Source organism: Furipterus horrens, unplaced genomic scaffold (genome assembly GCF_987537825.1).
Source record: "Furipterus horrens unplaced genomic scaffold, mFurHor1.1.pri manual_scaffold_12, whole genome shotgun sequence".
Lineage (NCBI taxonomy): Eukaryota > Metazoa > Chordata > Mammalia > Chiroptera > Furipteridae > Furipterus > Furipterus horrens.
Window position 1 is genome coordinate 91,394,863 of NW_028327182.1, and position 21,439 is coordinate 91,416,301.

At 43.3% G+C, this 21,439-nt stretch overlaps 1 protein-coding gene and 1 long non-coding RNA gene across 4 annotated transcripts in view; both read right to left on the reverse strand.

Annotated features, from left to right (window-relative positions):
- The window catches only part of SNX25 (sorting nexin 25), an 87,557-nt gene extending 76,520 nt beyond the window's left edge, over positions 1-11,037 (reverse strand). For 2 of the 3 annotated variants that reach the window (XM_090258760.1, XM_090258759.1), the window contains exon 1: positions 10,363-11,034. In XM_090258760.1, coding sequence (XP_090114886.1) covers positions 10,363-10,752 — 390 coding nt within the window. In that variant the 5' untranslated portion in view covers positions 10,753-11,034. Of the gene's footprint in view, positions 1-10,362 lie in introns of all 3 variants that reach the window. The other variant, XR_016507500.1, reaches the window with a different exon arrangement.
- A 5,938-nt stretch (positions 11,038-16,975) lies between these two features.
- Positions 16,976-21,232, reverse strand: LOC149996584 (uncharacterized). The gene is made up of 2 exons (XR_016507463.1): positions 21,074-21,232; positions 16,976-17,188 (listed from the first exon to the last, which is right to left on the reverse strand). It is a non-coding gene; the product is annotated as an uncharacterized LOC149996584 (long non-coding RNA).
- Between the last annotated feature and the right edge of the window lie 207 nt (positions 21,233-21,439).

Genomic DNA, 21,439 nt, shown 5'->3' on the forward strand with positions numbered 1-21,439 from the left:
TGTTCATAGGAGCACATTTGAATGATAAAATTATAATGATATGCAAGTAAGTGATTATTATGAAGTCAAAATGGAGTTACTTAGGTAGACTAGGAGGGGCGGACATTGGGATTTGGGGAAGTTACAAGGGTATTCTCTTTATAATCATTCATCTAACCATACAGTTCTTTTGTGTGATTTTCTAATAAAAAAAATTTTTTTAAGGTAAAAGTGTAAAACCTACCATTTAAAACTTTCTATATTCAAAGCACTTTTATAAATACAAAGTATTTGTATTTTTAAATCCTATGTCACTGTTCCAAACAACTCCTAAAGGTATTTGCTATCTCCATTTTTCAGATAAGGAGCCTGAAGCTTAGAAGTCATTTTATTTATTTATTTATGTATTTATGTATTTATTTATTTATTTATTTATTTTTAAGGAGAGGGGAAAAGAGGGAGAAAAAGAGGAACAGAAACATCCATGTGAGAGAGAAACAGTGATTGGCTGCCTCTCACAACGCGCCCCGACCCAGGGACCAAGTCCACAACCCTGGCCTGTGCCCTGACTGGGAATCGAACCCACAACCCTTTGCTTTGTGGGACGATGCCCAACCAACTGAGCCACACCAGGCAGGAAGAGAAATCTCAAGCAAGTTGCCCACAGTCACAGTTATTAGGTAGGGCAGAGCCAGGATTCAAATTCAGAAAACTAGCTGACTCTCAAACCATCCTCTCGATGTGTATGCCCGACTGATTCCCAGTTATTCACTATTACCTACTAAATCAGATACCCAGGGGGTGTCTGCCTTCATGGAATGCAAGGGTTAATGGAAAAGAAAGAATCATCCAAGGGAGTACAAAACTACCACTGCGGTCAGTACAGTATGTGGTGCTCTGGGAATGTACATGGGAAACAGGGAGAGCTTCTCTGCAAAAGTGATGACTGAGTGAGAGAAATCAGCTAGGTAAGGGGGCAGCGGGCTTCTCCTAGCAGAGGAAGCATCAGGCAAAGAAGCCAGACAGAGGGAGCCTGGCACTTGGAGGACTGAGGATGAAGTAGGAGAAATGAAGGTAGTTAGGACAGGAGATTAGGCTGAGGAGATGGGAAGAACAGGAAGCTACTGATGGGTTTTAACGAAATGTGCTGCTGAAGAGGAATTTGGCTGGGTTTGCAGCTTTGAAAGAATGAAGCCAGTAAGGAGGCAGAGGCTGCTGCAGTCACCCAGGTGGGGCATGATGGAGGTTGGGACCACGCACGAGAGGGTGCAAGAAGCGGATGAAAGCAAGGACTTGACGATGGGCTGCATACGGGGAGTGAGGAGAAGGAGGTGTCAAGAAGCCTTCTGGCGGGGGGGCCAGACTCTCACAGGAGCTAGTCACTACCTGAGGGACAACAAAGAGGGATGGGGACACCTGGACCTGAGTTTCAAGCACCCACTGTGAGTGCCAAGTGGGGACGCCAAGGTAAGCAGTTGAATAAATGAGTCTGAGGCCCAAAAAAGAGATCTGAGCCTGAGGGATAAATGTAATCTCCAGTGTAGAGATGGTTATTTGGCCCTGGCTGGTTTGGCTCAGTGGATTGAGCGTCGGCCTGCGAGCTAAGTGTCGCTGGTTCGATCTTCCAGTCAGGGCACATCAGAGAAGGAAAACTCTGACTCCAAAAAACCTCCGCTGCCTTGCGGCATACCTCTTCAGGGGAAAGGCTAAGGGAGTAAACCCCGACAGAAAATACGGAGCCGGAGTCCCTAAGGCGGTTTGACGTTGTAGTCAACACCGGCAACTCCTGCGGCGCACCTGAAGCCAAGCTGTATTGACTCCGTCTTTCCCTTGGACCCTTCAGCTGTGAAGAGAGGGGGGGTCTGCTGCATGGGCAACAGCAGACCCTCCATATCACCCTGCCCAGGCTCTGTAGCTTCAGCTTCACTGGAGAGGACACTCCAGCGTCATCGCAAGATGTCGATTCAACACGGGAGGAGACAGATACCGTGTCACTCCCGAGTCGGACTGCACAGCCATTCTCGGCGGTGCAGATAGACTCTTAAGAAGCTACACCATCGTCTCTCGAGACGGACGGCTGCCGACGAGAGATGGTTATTGTCAGGGGCTCAAGGGAAAGGCGGCCTAAGAAGAACATAGTTTTTTAGGAGAAAAAAAAAAGGCAACATTTTAAGAGTGACCTAAATTCAAATCCAGAAAACAAAGCAACTTCCTGAGCTTATCTAGGGGTTAAAACCTCAAAAAGGTTTAGTTAAACAGGGGGAAAAAAATGAAATTAACAGCCTCAGGAAAAACACATTGACATTTCTGGATCATTTAAGATGTTAATTTCAAGTCTAAGGAGGTAGCAGAGCCTGCCCGCAGGCCTCGGGTGTCTCTACACACAGGCTGACTCACACAGGAGGAAGAGACCTTCTGGCAGGTGGCCCAAGAATCTGAGCTCAAGGTTAGAGACCAGAGGAAGCTTTGGAGCAAGGAGAGAAAGCCCTAGATTGACCCAGGGACCTCTCCAGGGCAGGTGAAAAGGAAAGGCAAACAAAAGTGAAGGGGGCTGTCCCACCCGGGGACGCAAACAAGGGCAGAAGCCCCGCAGCTCCTATAACGAGGAGGTAGAAAAAAGCCAACGAACAGATTAAAGCGCGCCCAGGTAAGGGAAACGGGGCAACACTCCCAGCTTCTATGAAGCACGCGCTGTGGCTCCGGCTCGGAAACAAAGCAAAAGGACCACGCACTCCTGGTCAACCAGCTTCCGGGGACTGAGCCAAGAGCAGCCCAACAAGAAATGGACTTTCTCACGTAGTGGCAGTGGCTTCAGCAGAGATGGGTCCTTAAGTGCTTGCAGGCACCAGAAATAGAAAAACGTACGTGAGCTTATTCTCAAATATGGGAGACGCTGCCTGCAGACTCCTAGAAATGGAGGCAGGCTGGGGGGAGTTAGGGGTACCGACAAATGAGGTCCTGCATGAGCAGACCAGCAGATGCCCACAAAATTTTAGACGACCATTAATATAAACTCACTCGTGCAAGTGGGAGAGAGCCATGGAAATTCAGGTTTGAGTTTACAAATGAGTATTTGTAAAAAGGTATCTAATTTTCCAAGACACGTGTTCTACACTAAAATTGAGAGCTTATTAAATAGACGCTAGTGACCTAAGCAAGTTCATGTGTCAATGCATGATTCACTCCGTTTTCTCTTGGCCTCAGAGGCATTTTACTTGGAGTCACTGTGTTCACTGCTCTTGACATCCAGCTCATGGCAATTCACACGTGGAAACCCCAGGATGGCTGACAAATGGACCAGGGCTGACCAGGGCTGCGAAGAACTGATGGGCACTGCCAGCCCCAGGGACAGAGCGGACACACCTCACACTCCCAACTGCGTTCTCCCAAAGCAGCGCCTGAACTCTGGCTGGCCTAGCTCAGCGGCATGGGCGACGCTCAGACAAACAGAAAGGTCATCAGTTTGATTCCACGTCAGGGCACACGTCTGGCTTGCGGGCCAGGTCTTCTGCTGGGGGCATGGAGAGGCAACCGATCAATGTTTCTCTCACACATCTGTGTTCCCCTCCCTCTCCTTCTCCCGCCCTTCTCCAAAATAAATAAATAAAATCTCTTTAAAATAAAATTTAAAAAACAGCACCTGAGCTGACAAGCCCATCAAAATATAACCAAACCCACTAGGCTTTCTGGAAAGCTCCACTGTGTTTGGGAAATTACACAATTACACATCCCAGAACTAACGCAAGATGTCCAGATGAGTGATGGCCCCAGGCCCCGGCCCCCAGGGCTCCAGGGAAGAGACCCCTCAGGAGAGCTGGCTATCTGCCCCTCATCATCACCCAGCCAACCAACCCTAGTTTGAAAGTAACCTAACAGTGAAGGGTTAAAACAGAAATCCCCGAGTTTGCAGTATTTCTTCTTCTTTCAAAAGCAAAGCTACCATTAAAACACAAGTTTGTATGCCATCATTTCAATCAGCCTTCCACGGGTATTATTCATTTTGTGAAGCCTGAGCCCGCAGCACCAAGCGTGCTGAGTCACCTGTTAGTACAATACAATGGCGTGCACCATTCTGCCTACAAGGATTCACGCATTTTAAGGAATCTAGGGCACTTCCTATCCCCCAAACGATAAGGTTGGGAAATAAGAAGGCAACATTCAATTACTAGGTGACATCATAGCCTGCACCCAAAACCAAACCATTTTAAGATTCAAGAGTGTTAGAAATAAAGCTTCCAACTAGACCGTTCAAGTTTGGAGACTTCAATCCTCCCATTTGTGAATAAACAGGAGGAGCCTTTAGTTTGGGGCTGATTTTATTGTTTGAAGACAATGTTAGGACATTCTTGAAAAGATCCTTGAACCCATCTGTACTAACAAGTATTCCCTCACTTATCGTGGGTATCACGTTCTAGACCCCCCCCCACCCCCCGCGAAGCAGGAACCTTAAATTAATCCTACACTCTTAAACCTACATCACTTTAACAACATACGTATACAGTACCGCAAAATCCCGCGATATAGCGAAAAATCCGCAATAAATAATTAAGTATAATATTTTTTAAAATCCCACGATACAGTGAGGCCGCGATAAGTGAACCGCAATATAGAGAGGAACTGCTGTAACTAACAATAGCTGCCATACCTACAAACTGGCTAGTCTCCAATTCTACTTTCTCAGCTGAGGATTTCCAGGATGGGGCCAAAACTACCTTTCCACTTCTAGCTCCTATGAGTCATCTCACATACGCACTGGTAACTCAGATCCCAAATGGTACACGTACTGCACCTCTATACCAGTGTACTTGGTTTATTTTGTTTTATTTTTGTACAACTTATGAAAGTATGTATTGCTCCCTTCAGATAGTTTTGCTAAATTCAAATACACACTTTCTTCTTTTCTTAGGATACATATGCTGGTTTTGATTAAATTTTTTTTATGTCCTAGGTTTAACCATGTTTTTATCTTCTGACTTCGAAGTTATCGGTATTCATATATAACTTCATCTTATGTTTACAACCTTAAGAAATAGTTCCTTCAAAATAAAGATACAGAAAATAAATAATTCCTCCTTTGTGTGTAATCACTGTTTATATATCAAGAGATGATAGGCATCAAAAACTTTTTTGAATACATATTTGCATTAGCTTATTCAAGTGTAATATATATATCTAGAAGAATAAGCAGCACCTATTAATAATAGTGGCTATATGGAAGAGATTTTTTCACTGCATACCCTTTTAGATGCTTCTACTTTTTTAAAACCATATGATTACATAACCTGTATTAAAAATTACATTTAAATATTATACACAGTATGAATTTAAAATAGAATAAAGCAACCTTTACACCACAGTAAGAATTAGACCGGATCCTATCATTTACGGGGTTCTCAAAAAGCCATCTTCCCCAAAACTATTTTTCTCACTAGCCACCCTGACTTAAATCCCCTAGTTAAAATGCAAACAAATGTTCTGAAGACAGTAAGTGTATTATGCCATTATCCATTATCAAATGATTGAGGATTAGTTTATCATATTAGCATAATAAAGAAAAGTAACAAAGAGGCTGTGTATACTCTCCCTAATTCCTATTTCTTTTCCTTTTTCTCTTCAAGTAACTAAATTAACTTTGTTTTACTCAAAGAACTTTTGTATTAGTCAAAGAACTCATTTAGGAATTCTAGAAGTCCTACCCAAGCCAACTGAAGCCATGGGTTGCTGTGTGAATGTTTTACTGTCTCCATAAACATCTGCCTTCCCATCCAGTCTGCTCCACCAGCCCAATCTGCTCAGCCCAATCGGCTGGTACAGGCAGTATCTTGTTCATCTTTGAACCTTCCACGCCCAACGCTAAAACACTGCCATGCACGTACACAAAGCAATTAGGCAAGCTCTTGGTGACACCTTCGGCAAGGCTCTGGCCATCCTCTGGGAAACTGTGGCTGAAATCTCAAATCTAAAAACGTCAATGAGATACTTAAATCTGTCCTCATCTCAAACAATAATCCATTGATTCAGGCAAAATCGGTCTACTAAAAGCCTACTATGTCCCTGGCACGGACTCAGCAACTAACTAGGCAAAAAATGATCTGGCAAGATAAGAAGAGCAAATACACAGCAGATAATCAGTAAATGCTTATTAATTAGATTTGATGAACTTCTTGAACTTCTCTGCCTAGACTTTGAAAACTCTTTCATTGCTGTTTTCTGTACATGGCAGCAGACTTCAGTTTCCCATATGCTATTATATTAGCACATGACTTTTCCCCATTATAGGAAGATGCACTTTACAATGCTGGCCCAGTAATGAAAATAAGTTTTCTAAACTATTGATTCACTTCTGCCATATTTCTCTTGCTGTTCCCTAGAGTCAAGTAACTGTGACTAATGAATCTGAGGCTCGCGGCCCAGGTGAGCCAACTGGCCCGGCACAGGACCAAACTACAACCTTAGACTGTGACAGCCTACTCAGCAAAGGGGGACTGACAATTTTAACAGGAGGAGAAGGCCAGCCCCAGCCCCAGAGCCCCACAGCTTCAGTCTGCTGGCCTGCAAGCAAGTCCCAAGCTTTTCTAAAATGAGGCCAAATATCAATGGTCAAGACTTTAGTATCAACCTTCCTGACCTTACGACAAAAGTTTCCTTAGTACCTGAAAATACCATATTATTTCTACCTGAAATGAAAAATCATTTTCCCTACTTTAATAAGTAGTTATTCCTACCCTGCAGATTGGTGCAGCCACTACGGAAAACAGTATGGAATTGTCACAACATATTAAAAATGAATCTGCCTTATGACCTAGCGATTCTACTTCTAGGGATTTATCTGAAGGAACCCAAAACACTAATTTGAAAGAATATATGCACCCCTATGTTCATTGCAGCATTATTTATAATAGCCAAGCTACAAAAGCAACCCAAGAGCTCATCAACAGACAAGCAGATAAAAAAGCTGTGATACATATATATTGCGGAATATTACTTGGCCATATAAAAGAATGAAATCTCACCATTTGCAACAGCATGGATAAACTTAGAGGGGATTATGCTCAGTTAAATAAGCCAGTCAGAGAAAGGCAAATACCATGGGATCTCACTGATACGTGGAATCTAAAGAACAAAATAAACAAAATTGAAACAGACTCAGACACAGAGAGAGAACCGATGGTTGACAGAGAGGAGCAGGGGGGTCAGGGGACTAGGTAAAAGATGGGAAGGGGTTGGAGGAATGAGTGAAAAAGACGAAGGGATTAAGAAGTTCAAATTGGTGGTTACAGGGATGTAAAGTAGGACATAGGGAATACAGTCAATAATATGGATAAGTATGTATGGTGTCAGATGGGTACTAGATTTATCGCGTGATCACTTAGTAAGTTATATAATGTCCAATCACTGGGTTATACATCTAAAACTAATGTTACATTGTATGTCAACTGTAATTGAAAAATAAAAAATATTTTTAAAAAATAGTGATTCCCACCCAAGTAAAATCAAATTCTTTGCACATCAGAGATGCACAATAAATACTAGATTAATTGGGGGTGTGGGGGAACCACAAACAGCCATAATTTTCCTCACTATCATTAGCAAACACTTTCTGAGCTCCTACTAGAAGCAAGTGATAACAAAAGTGTCGATCATGGGCCCTAACCCATGGAGTTCACAGCCAGTAACTACACTGTGAAGCTTGCAGAAGCATTTGAACACTCCTAGACATGAAAACACCTCTTCCCCATTCACTGAGGCTTCTCTAGCTGCCTACTACTGACAATGTATGCATTTTTTCCTCTACAGAAGAAAGTCAAGAAGAACAAAACAAAGAAGGGGGGAGAGAAAGAAGGACTGACAGATTGAAGGATAGCTGACACTAGAATAATCCAAATGTATAAGAATAAATAAGGGCCCTGGATAGTTCAGTTGGTTAGAGCATTGTCCTGATAAGTCAAGGTTGTGAGTTCAATTCCCAGTCAGAGCACATACAAAAATCAATCAATGAATGCATAAATAAGTAGAACAACAAGTAAATATTTCTCTCCCCCCCTCACTCCCTCTCTCTAAAATCAATTTTAAAAAATAAAATAAAATGAGGATTCTTCATGCTGAGTCAAAATTTCTTGTAGTAAAGCAGTCACTGTATTTTAAGAGGCACCACTTGGTTCAGTACTAAGCAGCCTCCGCCTCCATGTGTTAGATGGTCCAGCTTCCACTCCCACAGAACTGCAGATATACTACACCCCACGCTTTATAAATGTTCCATTCATAAAGAAGAGAACTTTTTTTTAAACCCTTAAACACATACTATTAGAAATACAGCACAACTAAAGGCACCAGTACTATTTTTTTAAAAATAATTATAGGTGAATAATACGCACTTCAATTTTAAGTAACATATAACTTAGAAAGTAAATTTCCTAATGTACTTATTTTCTTATGGAAGGCTATTGTAATATGCAAGTTCTAAAAGACTGACCAATAATCTGCTTTCCTTAGAGTATGCTTCATCTCTTCTATTACCTGAAATCTTCGGGTAATATACATGAGAGATTATATCTGCCCCTTCGTTTACTGTCACCTTTAAAGTACTATTTTCTCTAATTCCTCTCCTAAACCAGCTTTCTGGTTCATCCAGGTTTTATCTACCCAGAAGTGCAAGTGAGCTGGAGGTGTGGGCCAATGAGTTTTCTAGGCACGGGGTGGCAAACCACAACAGGAGGCTTCCAGATCCTCAGAGGTGGGGCGCACTACTGTGACTTTGACCCTGATCACACCTTCTAAACTTCCCATCCCCACTTACAGGGCACATTTTTTTTTTTTTATGCGTGCCAGAACCAACAATCATCAGCCACCCAAATATCCAAAAATTCTCACACACAGCCCCCCGCAACACAGAGCAATCAAGCTGCCCTACGGCTGTCACCCGCCTCAGAAGCCATTCTTAACCACCTCACCCTGAGCCGCTTTTCTTCCCACGGCAGGTACCCCCATCCCAGAGCAGCCCGTGTCTTCACTGTCTGATCGATCCCCCGTAGGAATATAACCTCGAGAGCTGGGCAGTCCTTGTCTTGTGTGTTCAATCCCAGCTTTCAGAATAACCCCTGGCTTGTACCAAATACTCAGTAAATACACACTAAGTTATAACTTACAATACTCCGAAGAATTGCAACCTCATTTACAATTAATCAGCGATCAACAAACCAACTAGTAAATTCTTGAGGTTCTTTTTTTCTTTTCTTTTTTTTTTAATCATCATTGTAGACAAAAGCAAGGGGGAAAATACAGCAGCTCACCAACTCTTTCTAAATTAGACATGAAAAAATGGACAGCTAAGTGAAGGCTTTTAAGGAAAAAAAGTCAGTGTTACGAATTTTTGAGACTACTGATGAAAACAGAAGTTCCTTTCTCGGTCTACTGAGCTGCTGATCACCTTCAGAGTGAGCACCCTGCCTGCCTGCCTTACCTACCGCTCTTGTGCCATTTTTCTCCGCCGCATTCAGACTCGGGAAGGGGTACTTTTGGTGAAAAGCAGTGATGATTTTGACAAAGCAGCAAGCAGGTCTTATCACAAATACAAAACCCGGGGCGGGGGGAGCGGGTAATGGTCCCTCGAACAAACATTCTTATGAAGTTGAGCCAGTACCACGAAGTGCCTGGGCAACTTTGGTTAAGGACAGTGTCGCTCGGTCGCGCAGTGAGCGCTGGGCTAAGATGGAATCAATTTCATCGAAGGGTCTGAGCCGGAAGCTGGCAGGCAGAGAAAGTAGCGGCTGGCGGAGGCAGGAAAGAGCTCCTTGAAAATCCTGCTCTGGCCCCTATTCCCTAAGCTCCGCCCTACTGTCCCCTCCCTCACCGACGACAGCGCGCCTTCGACGGCACTACAGGGACTGCTGGCACCCCCTCGGTCAATCGCGGAACCCAGCCGGGGCTGCGTGGCCCCTCAACATGGAGGGACAGGATGTCGTGGTATCAGGCGCACACGGGCTGTGGTGGGAGGGGCTGGCTGAGAGACCCGGGCCAGGTCCGGCTCTCTGAGCCAAGTCCCCTCCGCTGGAAACGGTCCCAAAGTTACCTTCCGTGGGGAACGGTGAGCAGAACCCCCTGGAACGACCGGCCCTGGGCGCCGCGCCTGCGCCCAGGGACCGCGGTGCACGGCTGCCTGGCGCTCGCTCGCCCGCTGCACAGCAGCATCGAGGAGCGGGGATGGTGGCTCGGCCAGCAGGGCTGTGACCGAGGATGGCTGTGGAGCGACTCCACCGCCCAGCACTGTGCCCTTCTCCTCGCCCGGCCCCGCCACGACCGCCGGGTCTCCGAGAGCCGGCGGCCGGGCCAGGGGCGGGCAGGCCAGGCCGAGGCCAGGCGCGCGAGGGGGAGGCGGGTACTTACCCTCGGCCGGCGGCAGGCGGCGGCGGCCAGCTCTCTCCAGGCAGCGGCGAAGTCGGGCGGTGGGGCTGGCCGGCTCCAGTAGAAAAGGGAGAAGAGGATCCCGAGCAGGAAGGCGGCCGAGGCGCAGCCCAGGTACAGGACGAGGCTAAGCAGGAGGGCACACGGCCCCGCGCCTCCTGCCCCCTGCCAGCAGCCGGGCCCCAGGTAGGAGAGGGACACGGCGGCGAGGGCGGCCACGGCCACGGCCACGGGCAGCCGCCAGCTCCCGCCGCCAGGGCCCCTCGGGGCCGCCGCGTCCTCCCGGGGCTCCGGCAGCTGCTCGCACGGAGCGCCCACGGCCGGCGCGGGGCTGAGGCCGGCACCGCTGCTGTCGGTGGCATCGGGGTGCATGCTGCTTCCTGGGCCGCTAAGGACAGGCACATCTCCTGCCCCGCTGTCGCCCGGCGCAGCCCTGGATCGTGGCCTCCGAGCGGCGCCCCCTGCCCTCGCCGCTCCCGCAGCCGCTCCGGAGGCAGAGGGGGTCCCCGCTCATGCCCTTGCCTGCGGGCCACCGAAGGAACGGCTCCACCAGACGCCGCTGAGCTCCCCTCGGCGACCCCTCAGCGCCGCCACCCGGCGCCGGGCCCGCAGCTGCCCGCCGGGCGCGTCCAGGTAGCCGGGCGGTGTTGTGACTTCAGCAGGCGAAGCCGGAGGCGGGGCGGGGCGGGGGCGGGGGCGGGGCGGCCCTGGAGTGCGAGTGAGGCCGAGAGCGCGGCCCGCTGAGTGACAGCTGGGCGGTGCCCGCCCTCCGCAGCCGGGGGAGGGGTCGCCACCGAGGGAACAAACCGCTGGGTGCTGGGCCCCTGGGTGCTGGGCCGCAGGGTCCCGCCAGGACACCATCTGTGGATGGAAGATTTTGCTGCAGGTGTCCGAAGCATTTGCCATTCTCGAGCTCAGGGGATTCCTTAATCCTCGCTCTCCGCTCTTCTCTGACAAGTAACCTCCTTGCATGCTTACGGCCCCCAACATTTCTGCCTTGTTTCCACCTGCTACTTCTGTGAAATAGACGGCCGTGCCTGATCCTCACTCACTCTCAACAGCTTCCGCTAACAGCCTTCCCTTTCCCATCCGGCAGCGTCAGGGAAGGAATCGGACGAACGTGGAGGAGTAAATGAAGCCTGCAATTCCTAGTTGTGCCAAGGCCCAAGGAAGTCGGCCTGGTGCCAGGCGGGTACCAGCTGCCATTATCACCTCGGCTCCAAGTCCCTACATTTTACTGCCAACGATTCAATGCAAATGCTATTGCCCACGCAAGGGAAAGTGGTCCAAATAATTTTTAGAGTTCATGTTTCCTAGCATAGTCCCAGCGTTAATATACAGATACTGCTTGCTGAGAAGATGCCAATATACTAGAGAAATACAACTACTACTAAGACCAATAAAACAGCAGGTGTACCTTTAATGAATAAAGGAATTCTAAAGGAAATAAGGAATTCTAAAGAACTTAATGATTATTTAAAAGGGGAGTGATAGAGAGGACAAAGCCAGAATAGAAAAGGGAAGGAGAGGTATTGATAAATAAATGAGGGAAACAGTAAAAATAAAGAAGGAAATGGGAAATGCTTGTAAGCAAAAGCCCAGGCCTCTCTACTTGCGACAGTCATGAATAATTTCCAGTTTAAAGGCGCTGTTGTTTCCCAATGAACTGAGTTATATCCTGCTTCCTAGTAAGCATAGTTAAGATAAAGAAGGATTAAAATAATTTTCAATATTGTGACTATACTTCTTCTAAGCAATCATGTGTCATGTCAACAGAGAAAAATACATAGCATTCATGAGTAAACTATTCAGTACAGTTATTCTTTTAAAACAAAGTATTGTCCAAGAGGTTATTACTCAAAAAGGAAATACTGGTGTCCATAGATATACACAGTCCACCTATACCGTCATGTCTTCATAATTAATTTCCCTGGAGTGGCACAGATTTAAGTGGGAGATTAAGTAAGAGGTCTAAAAAATTATCCCTAACATTTAGCTCTAACAAAACATCACATCAATGTGTTGTTTTATATATCTATATAGAATGTACTTACAATGTGTCATTTTTAAAATGTTTTGTTTTAAACATGAATATTCATGACACTTCTTATATCGTGGAAGTCAAAGACAAGAAGATAATGGCTGCCTTATGGCAGAGGTGACTTCGCCATGCCTAGATGACATCAGAAGATGTTACTGCCTTCCTGTTCTCCTTGCCTCCAGCCCCCCTTTGAAAAAATAAATAAATAAAGCAGTGTAACTGGTTTTGAAGGATTCCTTTTGCCCCTAAAATCATTAACATTCATTTCACTAGCCCTCCTCAAAGTGTACCCCACAAATCCAAATTATTTCAAGGCAAGCATGGGTAGCCTGTTATTGCTAACAATCATTTCTCTCTTTTTTTTCATGTACATGCCAGGGACTGTGTGCTAAGGACTTCCTATCCATCTTCCAGTTTAAATCTATGGCTGACAATAACAGTATCTAATTGAACACGTACTGTGTGGCAGGTACTGTTCTAAGCATTAGACATGCTTTATCCACTTCACAACAACCCTGGTAATGTTATTTCCATCTACACATGACGACCCTGGGGCAAAGAAGGTAAAATAACTTGATCAACATTTCAGAGCTAATGTCATGGTCCGGCTTCAGAGCTGTGCATAAAATCACTATGCCATGTTGCTTCCTAAAAATTGTCATTTACTCATCCCGTATTACAGAGGAGAAAAAAATAGGATTTAAATCCATGGGCTTAAGACACATATTCCACACTTTAAAGTATTTAGTTTTATTGCTTTGTGAGTAGAGCTGGTGGTATCTTAGCCAGGCCCTGACAAGTGCTAAGTGATTGTAACTTGAATCAGTAAAGGGCAAAACTGGCCTGACTTTTATTAAGAGTCCTGGTCTACGCTCTTAAGACCACGATCTTTCCAACACACCAGTATATTGTTCCCAAAAATAATGCAGATCTGGAGATCCGTAGAGTCATGGTTAGAAAACGTCCTTAAAGCATATGCCATTTTGCTGCTAAGTCAGCACTGACACTTCAAACATTCTCTTAACAAATAGTATTAGGCCCCTAAGCTGTGCAAGGTTTGAGGAACACAGAAGTCAGTTAAGAGAAGGGAGTCCAATGGAGTGACTAGGATCAGCAGGTACTAAGGGAGATGAGGCCAGAAGTCAGGTATTAAATTAGAATCCACGTGTTCCTTCTCAGAAGCTGGTGTTGAGTCCTTCCAGGTCTAAGGGTTAAAAAGCAAATTAAGTAGAGATGCCTTATTTATATTGCTTAAAGCCAGCACATTTTGACAGGCAATAATTGAATGTTCCATAAGCTATCGTCACAATTTTCTCACTGGAATGGCATCTGGCTTAACTCAGTAGGATATCATAGTGACGAATTAAGTGAAAAATAAAAAAAAAAAAAAAACATTTAAAATATTAGGCAATGCAAACAGGGAGACAACACCTGATCTCTGTTGAAACTTGTGACACACCTTCCCCTTCACCAGTGTGTCTTATACGCTGGCCCGCCTTGAAGTAGCTACAGGCTGAGAGAGAAAACCACAGTATTTGCCCTTGACCACTTCGGGAAAATTGTGAATAAAGATGTTAACATGAGTCAAAAGACCTAGATATCATTCTAGTTCCTCCTACTTATTCACTGTAAGACCCTAACAGGTCAGTTAATCCCGCTCTCTTGTAACTTTCAAGCAGACTGTGGTTTACAAAAAATATAGATATATGTGCCCAAACTTCAAAAATAAAAGTAAGAAACCATAAAATACTTTAAAAACAAATAGTAATGGCTAAACCTTAGAGGAAATATAATGCAGCGTTTCTAAAAGGAAGATAAATCTCTCCACAAAATTACACTGAATGGGGGTCCACATTAATGCAGCCATATCTCATTGTACTGAACTTTGTTTTACAGCACTTCACAGAGGTGGCATATTTTACAAGTTGATGGGCCGTGGCAACCTTGTGACAAGCAAGTCTATCAGTGCCATTTTCCAACAGCATTTGCTCACCGTGTGGCATTTTGGTATTTCCTGCCATATTTCTAACTTTTCCGCTGTTATTATATTTTATGGCACTCTGTGATCTTTAATGTTACTACTGTAATGTTTGGGGGTGCCACAAACCACACCCAATAAGATGGCAAATTTAATTGATAAATGGTTCTGTCTGCTGCACTGACTGGCCATTCCCATCCCTACCTCAATCTCTCTCTCTCTCTCTCTCTCTCTCTCTCTCTCTCTCCCTCCCTCCACACAATTAATAACCTTCCGATGGCCTCTAAGTGGTCAAGGGAAAGGAAGAGGAGCATGTCTCTCACTTTAAATCAAAAGCTAGAAATAACTAAGCTTAGCAAGGAAGGCATGTGAAACCGGAGATAAACCGAAATCTAGGCACCTTGTGCCAGTTAGCCAAGTTGTGAATGCAAAGGAAAAGTCCTTGAAGGAAATTAAAATTGTTACCCCAGTGAACACATGAATGATAAGAACGCAAAACAGTCTTACTGCTGATATGGGGGAAGTTTTAGTGGTTTGGACAGAAGATTGAACCAGCTCCACGATTCCCTTAAGCCAAAGCCCAATCCACAGCAAGGGCCTAACTCCTCAATTCTATGAAGGCTGAGAGGTGAGGAAGCTGCAGAAGAGAAGTCTGAAGCTAGCAAAGGCTGGCTCACAAGGTCTGAGGACAGAAGCCATCTCCATAACATCAAAGTGCAAGACGAAGCAGCAAGTGCTGACGCAGAAGCTACAGCAAGTTACCCGGATCTAGGTTATAGGTGAAGGGGGCTACACTAAACAACAGATTTTCAATGTAGACGAAATAGCCTTCTATCGGAAGAAGATGCCATCTAGGACTTTCACAGGTAGAGAGAAGGCAACGCCTGGCTTCAGAGGACAGGCTGACTCTCTTGTTAGGGGCTGATGCAGCTGGTAGCTATGTTGAAGCCAGTTTTCATACACCACTCAACCATCCTAGGGCCTTTAAGAATAATGCTATATCTACCCATCCTGTGCTCTATAAATGGAACAAAGCCTGGAGGACAGCTCATCTGTTCAGAAAAAAATAAAAAAGATTCCTTTCAAAATATGACTTGCCCATTGACAATGCACCTGGTTACCCAGCCAAGAGCTCTGATAGCGATGTAGGAGAATAGTTATTTTCGTGACTGCTAACACAGCATCCATTCTGCAGCCCACGGACCAAGGAATAATTTCTACTTTCAAGTCCTACTATTTAAGAAATACATTTTGTAAGGCTATAGCGGCCACAGATAGTGATTCCTCTGATGGATCTGGGCAAAGGAAATCAAAAACCTTCTGGAAAAGATTTACCACTCTAGATGCCATTAAGAACATGTGCGATCCATGAGAAGAGGTCAAAATATCAGTATTAGCAGGAGTTCGGAGGAAGTGGATTCCAACCCCCATGGATGACTGAGGGGTTCAAGACTTCAGTGGAGGAAGGAACTGCAGGTGTGCTGGAGATAGAAGTGGAGCCTGAAGATATGAATGAATCGCGGCCATCTCATGGTAAAACATTAACAGAGGAGGACTTGCTTCTTATGATTAAAGACAGTTGCTTCTTGAGACAGTACTACTCTGGTGAAGATGCTCTGAAGACTGTTGAAATGGCAACAATGGGCTTAGAATGGTACATAAACTCAGCTGATGACGCACCAAACTTTACTGCAGCCTTATTTTAAGGACTTTCCACAGCCAACCCAACCTTCCACGACTACCAACCCAATCGGTCAGCAGCCAACAATATCGAGATGAGACCCTCCACCGGTAGAAAGATTACAGCTCCCTCAAAGCTCAGCAGTTACGATTTTGTAGCAATAAAGTTTCTTTAATTAAGGTATGCACATTGTTTTTTAGACATGTTACTGCGTACTTAATAGACTGTGGTATAGTGTAAACATAACTTTTATATGCACTGGGAAACCAAAAATTTACATGAGTTGCTATATTTGCAATATTTGCTTTATATCAATGGTCTGGAATCAAACCAGCAATATCTCTGAATTATGCCTGTAAGTAAAAATATTCATATTTGGAAACTTTCAGGCAAAATGTCTTTGTATTAATCTTCCAAGAGAAAGGAAAGTACTGTAAATTAAATTAGCTGGTATCAAGATAAAGGATAGATCCCCAAAATGACTTCAATTTAAGTTTTGACCTGAAATTTAGGAAAATGTGGTATATCAATTACCTATGGTTACATAACAAACTACCACCAAATAACAATTATTTTATCTGCTTGTGATTTTGTAGGTCAGCAATTCGGGCTGGGGGCAGTCGGGCAGTTCTGCTCTTCTTGCCCGGGGCCACTAATGAAGTTCTGGTCCCCTGACGCATAGGCTGAGGCTGCTCGGCCAATGGCGCCCGTGTTGAGATAGCCTGTCTTGGAGCTCTGTGTCCTTTTCCTCCAAGTTAACTAGGGCTTCTTCACATGACAATCTCAGGCATGTGACCTGAGCCTTTTCAAGCTTTTGCCTGTGTTATATTTGCTAATGTCTCACTGGCAAACCATATGGCCCAACCAGAAGTTAAGTAAGAGAAGGGCGAACACATGAGGTTAAATAGAGGGGGGTGTAATTCATTGGCGCTCTTGCTTTAACATCCGACCACAATGTACTTCGACAGGAGACACTAGCTTCGGGTGGATTGTTTGGCAGGTGATCATATTACCCACAGCAGTAGCATCAAGTGACTTATCACTGAATGTTACGTTCTCATTTCTTGTTCCTGGAATTGATAGCTCTTCATCATTTGCTCCCATCTGCCTATAAGAGAGTAAAGCCTGCGTGAAAATGAGGCAAGGGCAACAGAGTAGAACTATTTTGCCAGTTGGGAGTTTGGTAATATCATTTAGCTTTATTTTAGTCTAATATTTTCATCTATGACACATAAAGCAAAAAAAAAAATTGAAATTCACCAAGATTTTAATATCCAGTATTAATGGGCAGCAGATTATAAAGAAAGAAAATAAAATGTATTTACTTATCTAATTTCTCCAAAAATGCATGTGTGCTGAGAAACTTTGAATTCATCAAAATGCTGTTTCATATTTGTCACGAGCAGAGTAAAATATAAGGTAGGCAGTGCACAATTATTGATTAAATATACTTGCACAAATATTTTAAGGTTAACACTACATTTATAATATGACATAAAGTTTTATACAGCACATAAAAGGAGCTAGTATCACTGATTTGTCATTTATTTCTTATAGGAAGGAAAACATACTTTTGGATAGTAAAAATCAGTATTAGAGAATTAATCAGAGTCCAGAACAAGGGTTTGCACAGAGTAAGCCTTTAATATTTTTGAATGGATAAATATGATATTCTTCTATGATAATAAATCTAGAACAATTGGGTAGACCAAAAAAAGAAAAAGAAATATCCCATATTTGAACAGAAAATTTCACTCTTTGAAATAATTTTTAAAACATGTTCCTCACTACAACTCTATGAGAGATAAGCATTATAACCCCATTTTGCAAATGAGGAAACCAAGGCTCAGAGCCATTAAATGACTTGCCCCAAATCACACAGTCGTTGGTAGTAGGACCTAAATTAAAAGATTCTTTCATTATACTATCTTTCAAATACACTAGTGGAAAGTAATGTAATGTAAAAGTATAACAAACTGCTTTTACATTATACAAATAACATCTTTACATAACCAATACAGTAATAATGACATTCATCTGGCTTTTAAGTAGACTATTAACTTCTGGAAGGTAGTACATGACTCTGTTCATTCTTTCATTCAGTCCAAAAATATTAGCCAGATACAAGAAACACTGTACACAGGACAATGACGCCTCAGTCCCCTTCAAAGTAGGCACCTTGGGACCTGACACAGTTCTCCCAATCACCATCAGCTGCCCAGTCATATTTTCCTGAATCTCATCGAAAGTCTGAAATCTCTTCCCTTTCAAAGGTGATTTTAGTTTTGGGAAAAGCAGAAGTTGCAGGGCACTAAACCTGGGCTCTAGGGGGGCTGAGTTGCCCCCCTAGATGTTCCACCAAAAAACTGCATGAGACCTGATGCATGAGCAGGCGCACCGTTGTGATGAAGCTGCCAATCACCAGTGCCCATACCTGCAGCCTTCTGGGTCATCTGAATAGTTTCCCCGGAGGAACATTCAAGCTTAACGCAAAATTTGATGCAGATTTGTTGCTCTACGTGCTCATTTTGAATGCGACAGCTACACAGTACACATGCTCACTCAACAGTGTCTACCACCCTCACTAACTAGTACTGTGAAGTCGTCATTGTTCACACATGCACATTCCAGTCTACTCGCCTTGGATGCCAGGTTACATTGATGTCACACAAACCATTATGTTAACATTGCTGGACTTTTTCTGGCCAGGCCTAGTAAAATATGATCTATGTCCTTGAAGAGGGCACATCACATTCTAATTGGGGTGGAAGGAGGGAAAAGATGGGGACAGCATAAAGCAATATAATTCATGTTATAATAAAGGTATTGCAAAGTTGCATGGTGAAAAGAAGAGAGCTACTAATTCTGCTTTGTGGGAGTTAAGGAAAATTCACTGTTACCTTGTCTGTGAATCTAAGTCACTTAGCTTTTCAATTTCCTCTATTTATTATAGCATTTAGGTATTTTTAACTATGCCTTTAGATGATAAAAAAAAAAAATGAAACTTAACCACAATTGATTTCAAACTGATTTGTAAGCTTTACCCAGTAAAGATTTATTTCATCCTTCATAACTAGATTCCTAAGTTTAAAAAAAAAAATTCCATTGGTGTACATTTGTTCATAACATAAAGAAAGCTTAGCATAGATGAGAAACTTCCAAACAATACCAAAAGGTCTTTTAATAGCTCTCTATAGAAATATCCAAGCCTATATTGTTTCAAGAGGTCTATAAGTAAGTGAAAAACAATTTTAAAAAGGGGGCTAGGAGATATTATTTATATATTTTCCTTTTTTAAAGATTTTATTTATTTATTTTTAGAGAGAGGGGAAGGGAGGAAGAGAGAGAGAAAAACATCAATGTGGGAGAGAAACATTGATCAGCTGCCTCTCTTGCTGGTCCCTATCTGGGGGCCGGGCCCACAACCCAGGCATGTGCCCTGACCAGGAATCAAACTGGCAACCTTTCAGTTTGCAGGATGACACCTAACCAACTATGCCACACCAGTCAAGGCTATTTACATCTTTTTTGATGAAAGAGTCCTGATTCAGTGAATTTGGAAAAGGGCCTTTTACACCTATGAGTTTGTGACCTTATATGACCAGAACAATGAAGAGGCACAAAGCAAATAAAACCTCCGTCCTGAAAGAGCTTATTTACAATCTAGTTCGCACATTGATCGGTTTGTTTATTCAATACAGACAACTAAGTGCTCTCTGAAGGAAAAAATAAAAATCAGAGAAAAGGCAAAACCTGACAAATTCATAGCCCAGAAAAAGAGCCAAAATTTAAGTTTGAGATATAATAATCTCTCACTTTTTATTTTACCTTTTTGCCATGGTATAATATAGTTTACTATTTTAGCCATTAAGTGTACAGTTTAGTGGCACTGAGTATATTCATATTGTTGCACAACCATTCCCACTACCCACCTCCAGAACATTTTATCAGCCCACACAAAAGCTGTACCCATGAAACACTAACCCCCTAGTCCCCTCAGCCCCTGGTAATCTCTATTCTAATTTCTGTTCCCGTGACCTATCTATTTGAGGTACCTCAGATAAGTGGAATCATATAATACTTGCCCTTCTGTGTATACCCCTTTTCACATAGCATGACATCAAGGTTCATCCATGTCATACCATATATCATAATTTCATTCCTTTTAAGGTAAATAAAATTCCATTGTGTGTGTGTATACAAATGTACATACTTTGTTTTCCATTCATTTATTGATGGATATTTGGGTTTTTTCCATCCTTTGGCTATTGAGAATAATGCTTGCTATGAGCATGGCTGTACAAATATCTGTGTGAGGCTCTACTTTCAATTCTTTAGGGTATATATCCAGAAGTGAAATCGCTGGGTTATATGGTTATTCTGTGTTCAATTTTTTGAGGGACTGCCAGTTCTATTAAGCAGCCACACCATTTTACATTTCCATCAACAATTACTATGGGTGTCAATCTCTTCACATCTTTGCCAACCCTTGTTAATTTGTTTATTTTTATATTTGCCATCCTAATGTGCGTGAAGTGGTTTTAATTTGCATTTCCCTAATGATTAGTGATGTTGAGCATCTTTTCATGTGCTTAGTGGCCATTTGTACAGCTTTTTTGGAGAAATGTCTCTCCAACCCCTTTGTGTAATAAACTCTAACCACAGAGTAGAAAGTCATCCCTGAGAAATGGGGACAGCCTAGTTTTATCAAGCACAATTAAGTGAAATCCTTCCTTTTAGCCTACAAAAGAACAAAGAAATGATTCTCCGTCCTTGTTGGTAGTTACCACCAAATACAAAAGGCACTGTGAAGAATGAAACTAGACCCAATTCCTTGGTGAGAGTCCCTGTGATATGGCTAACCCTTAGTCCCTAACTTCCTTTGCACTTGCATGTAAAAAAGTATTGAGTACCTATTGTATTAGTTTACTATTCCTGCTACAACAAATTGCTCCAAACCTACTGGTTTAAAATAACACATTTATTCTCTTACTGTTCTGGAGATGAAGTCTAAAATCAGGGTCCTGGCATGGTCTTCCTTTTGGAGGCTTCAGGAAAGAATCCCTTTCTTCTCTTTGCCAGCTTCCACGGTTGCCTGCTTTCTTTGGTTCACAGCCCCTTACGTCATTCCCATCTCTTAATGCTGCTTTTTTTAACTAAAAAAAAAAATATTTTAATATATTCCAGTTTGAGATGTAATTGACATGTTATGTATGATTAGAGTGTACAACAGAATGTGTGTATTACAAAATAATCACCACAGAGTCTAGTTAACATACAACACTTGACATAGTTAGAAATTATTTTTTTCTTGTGATGAGAATTTTTAAGATCTACTCTCTTAGCCACTTCCAAATAT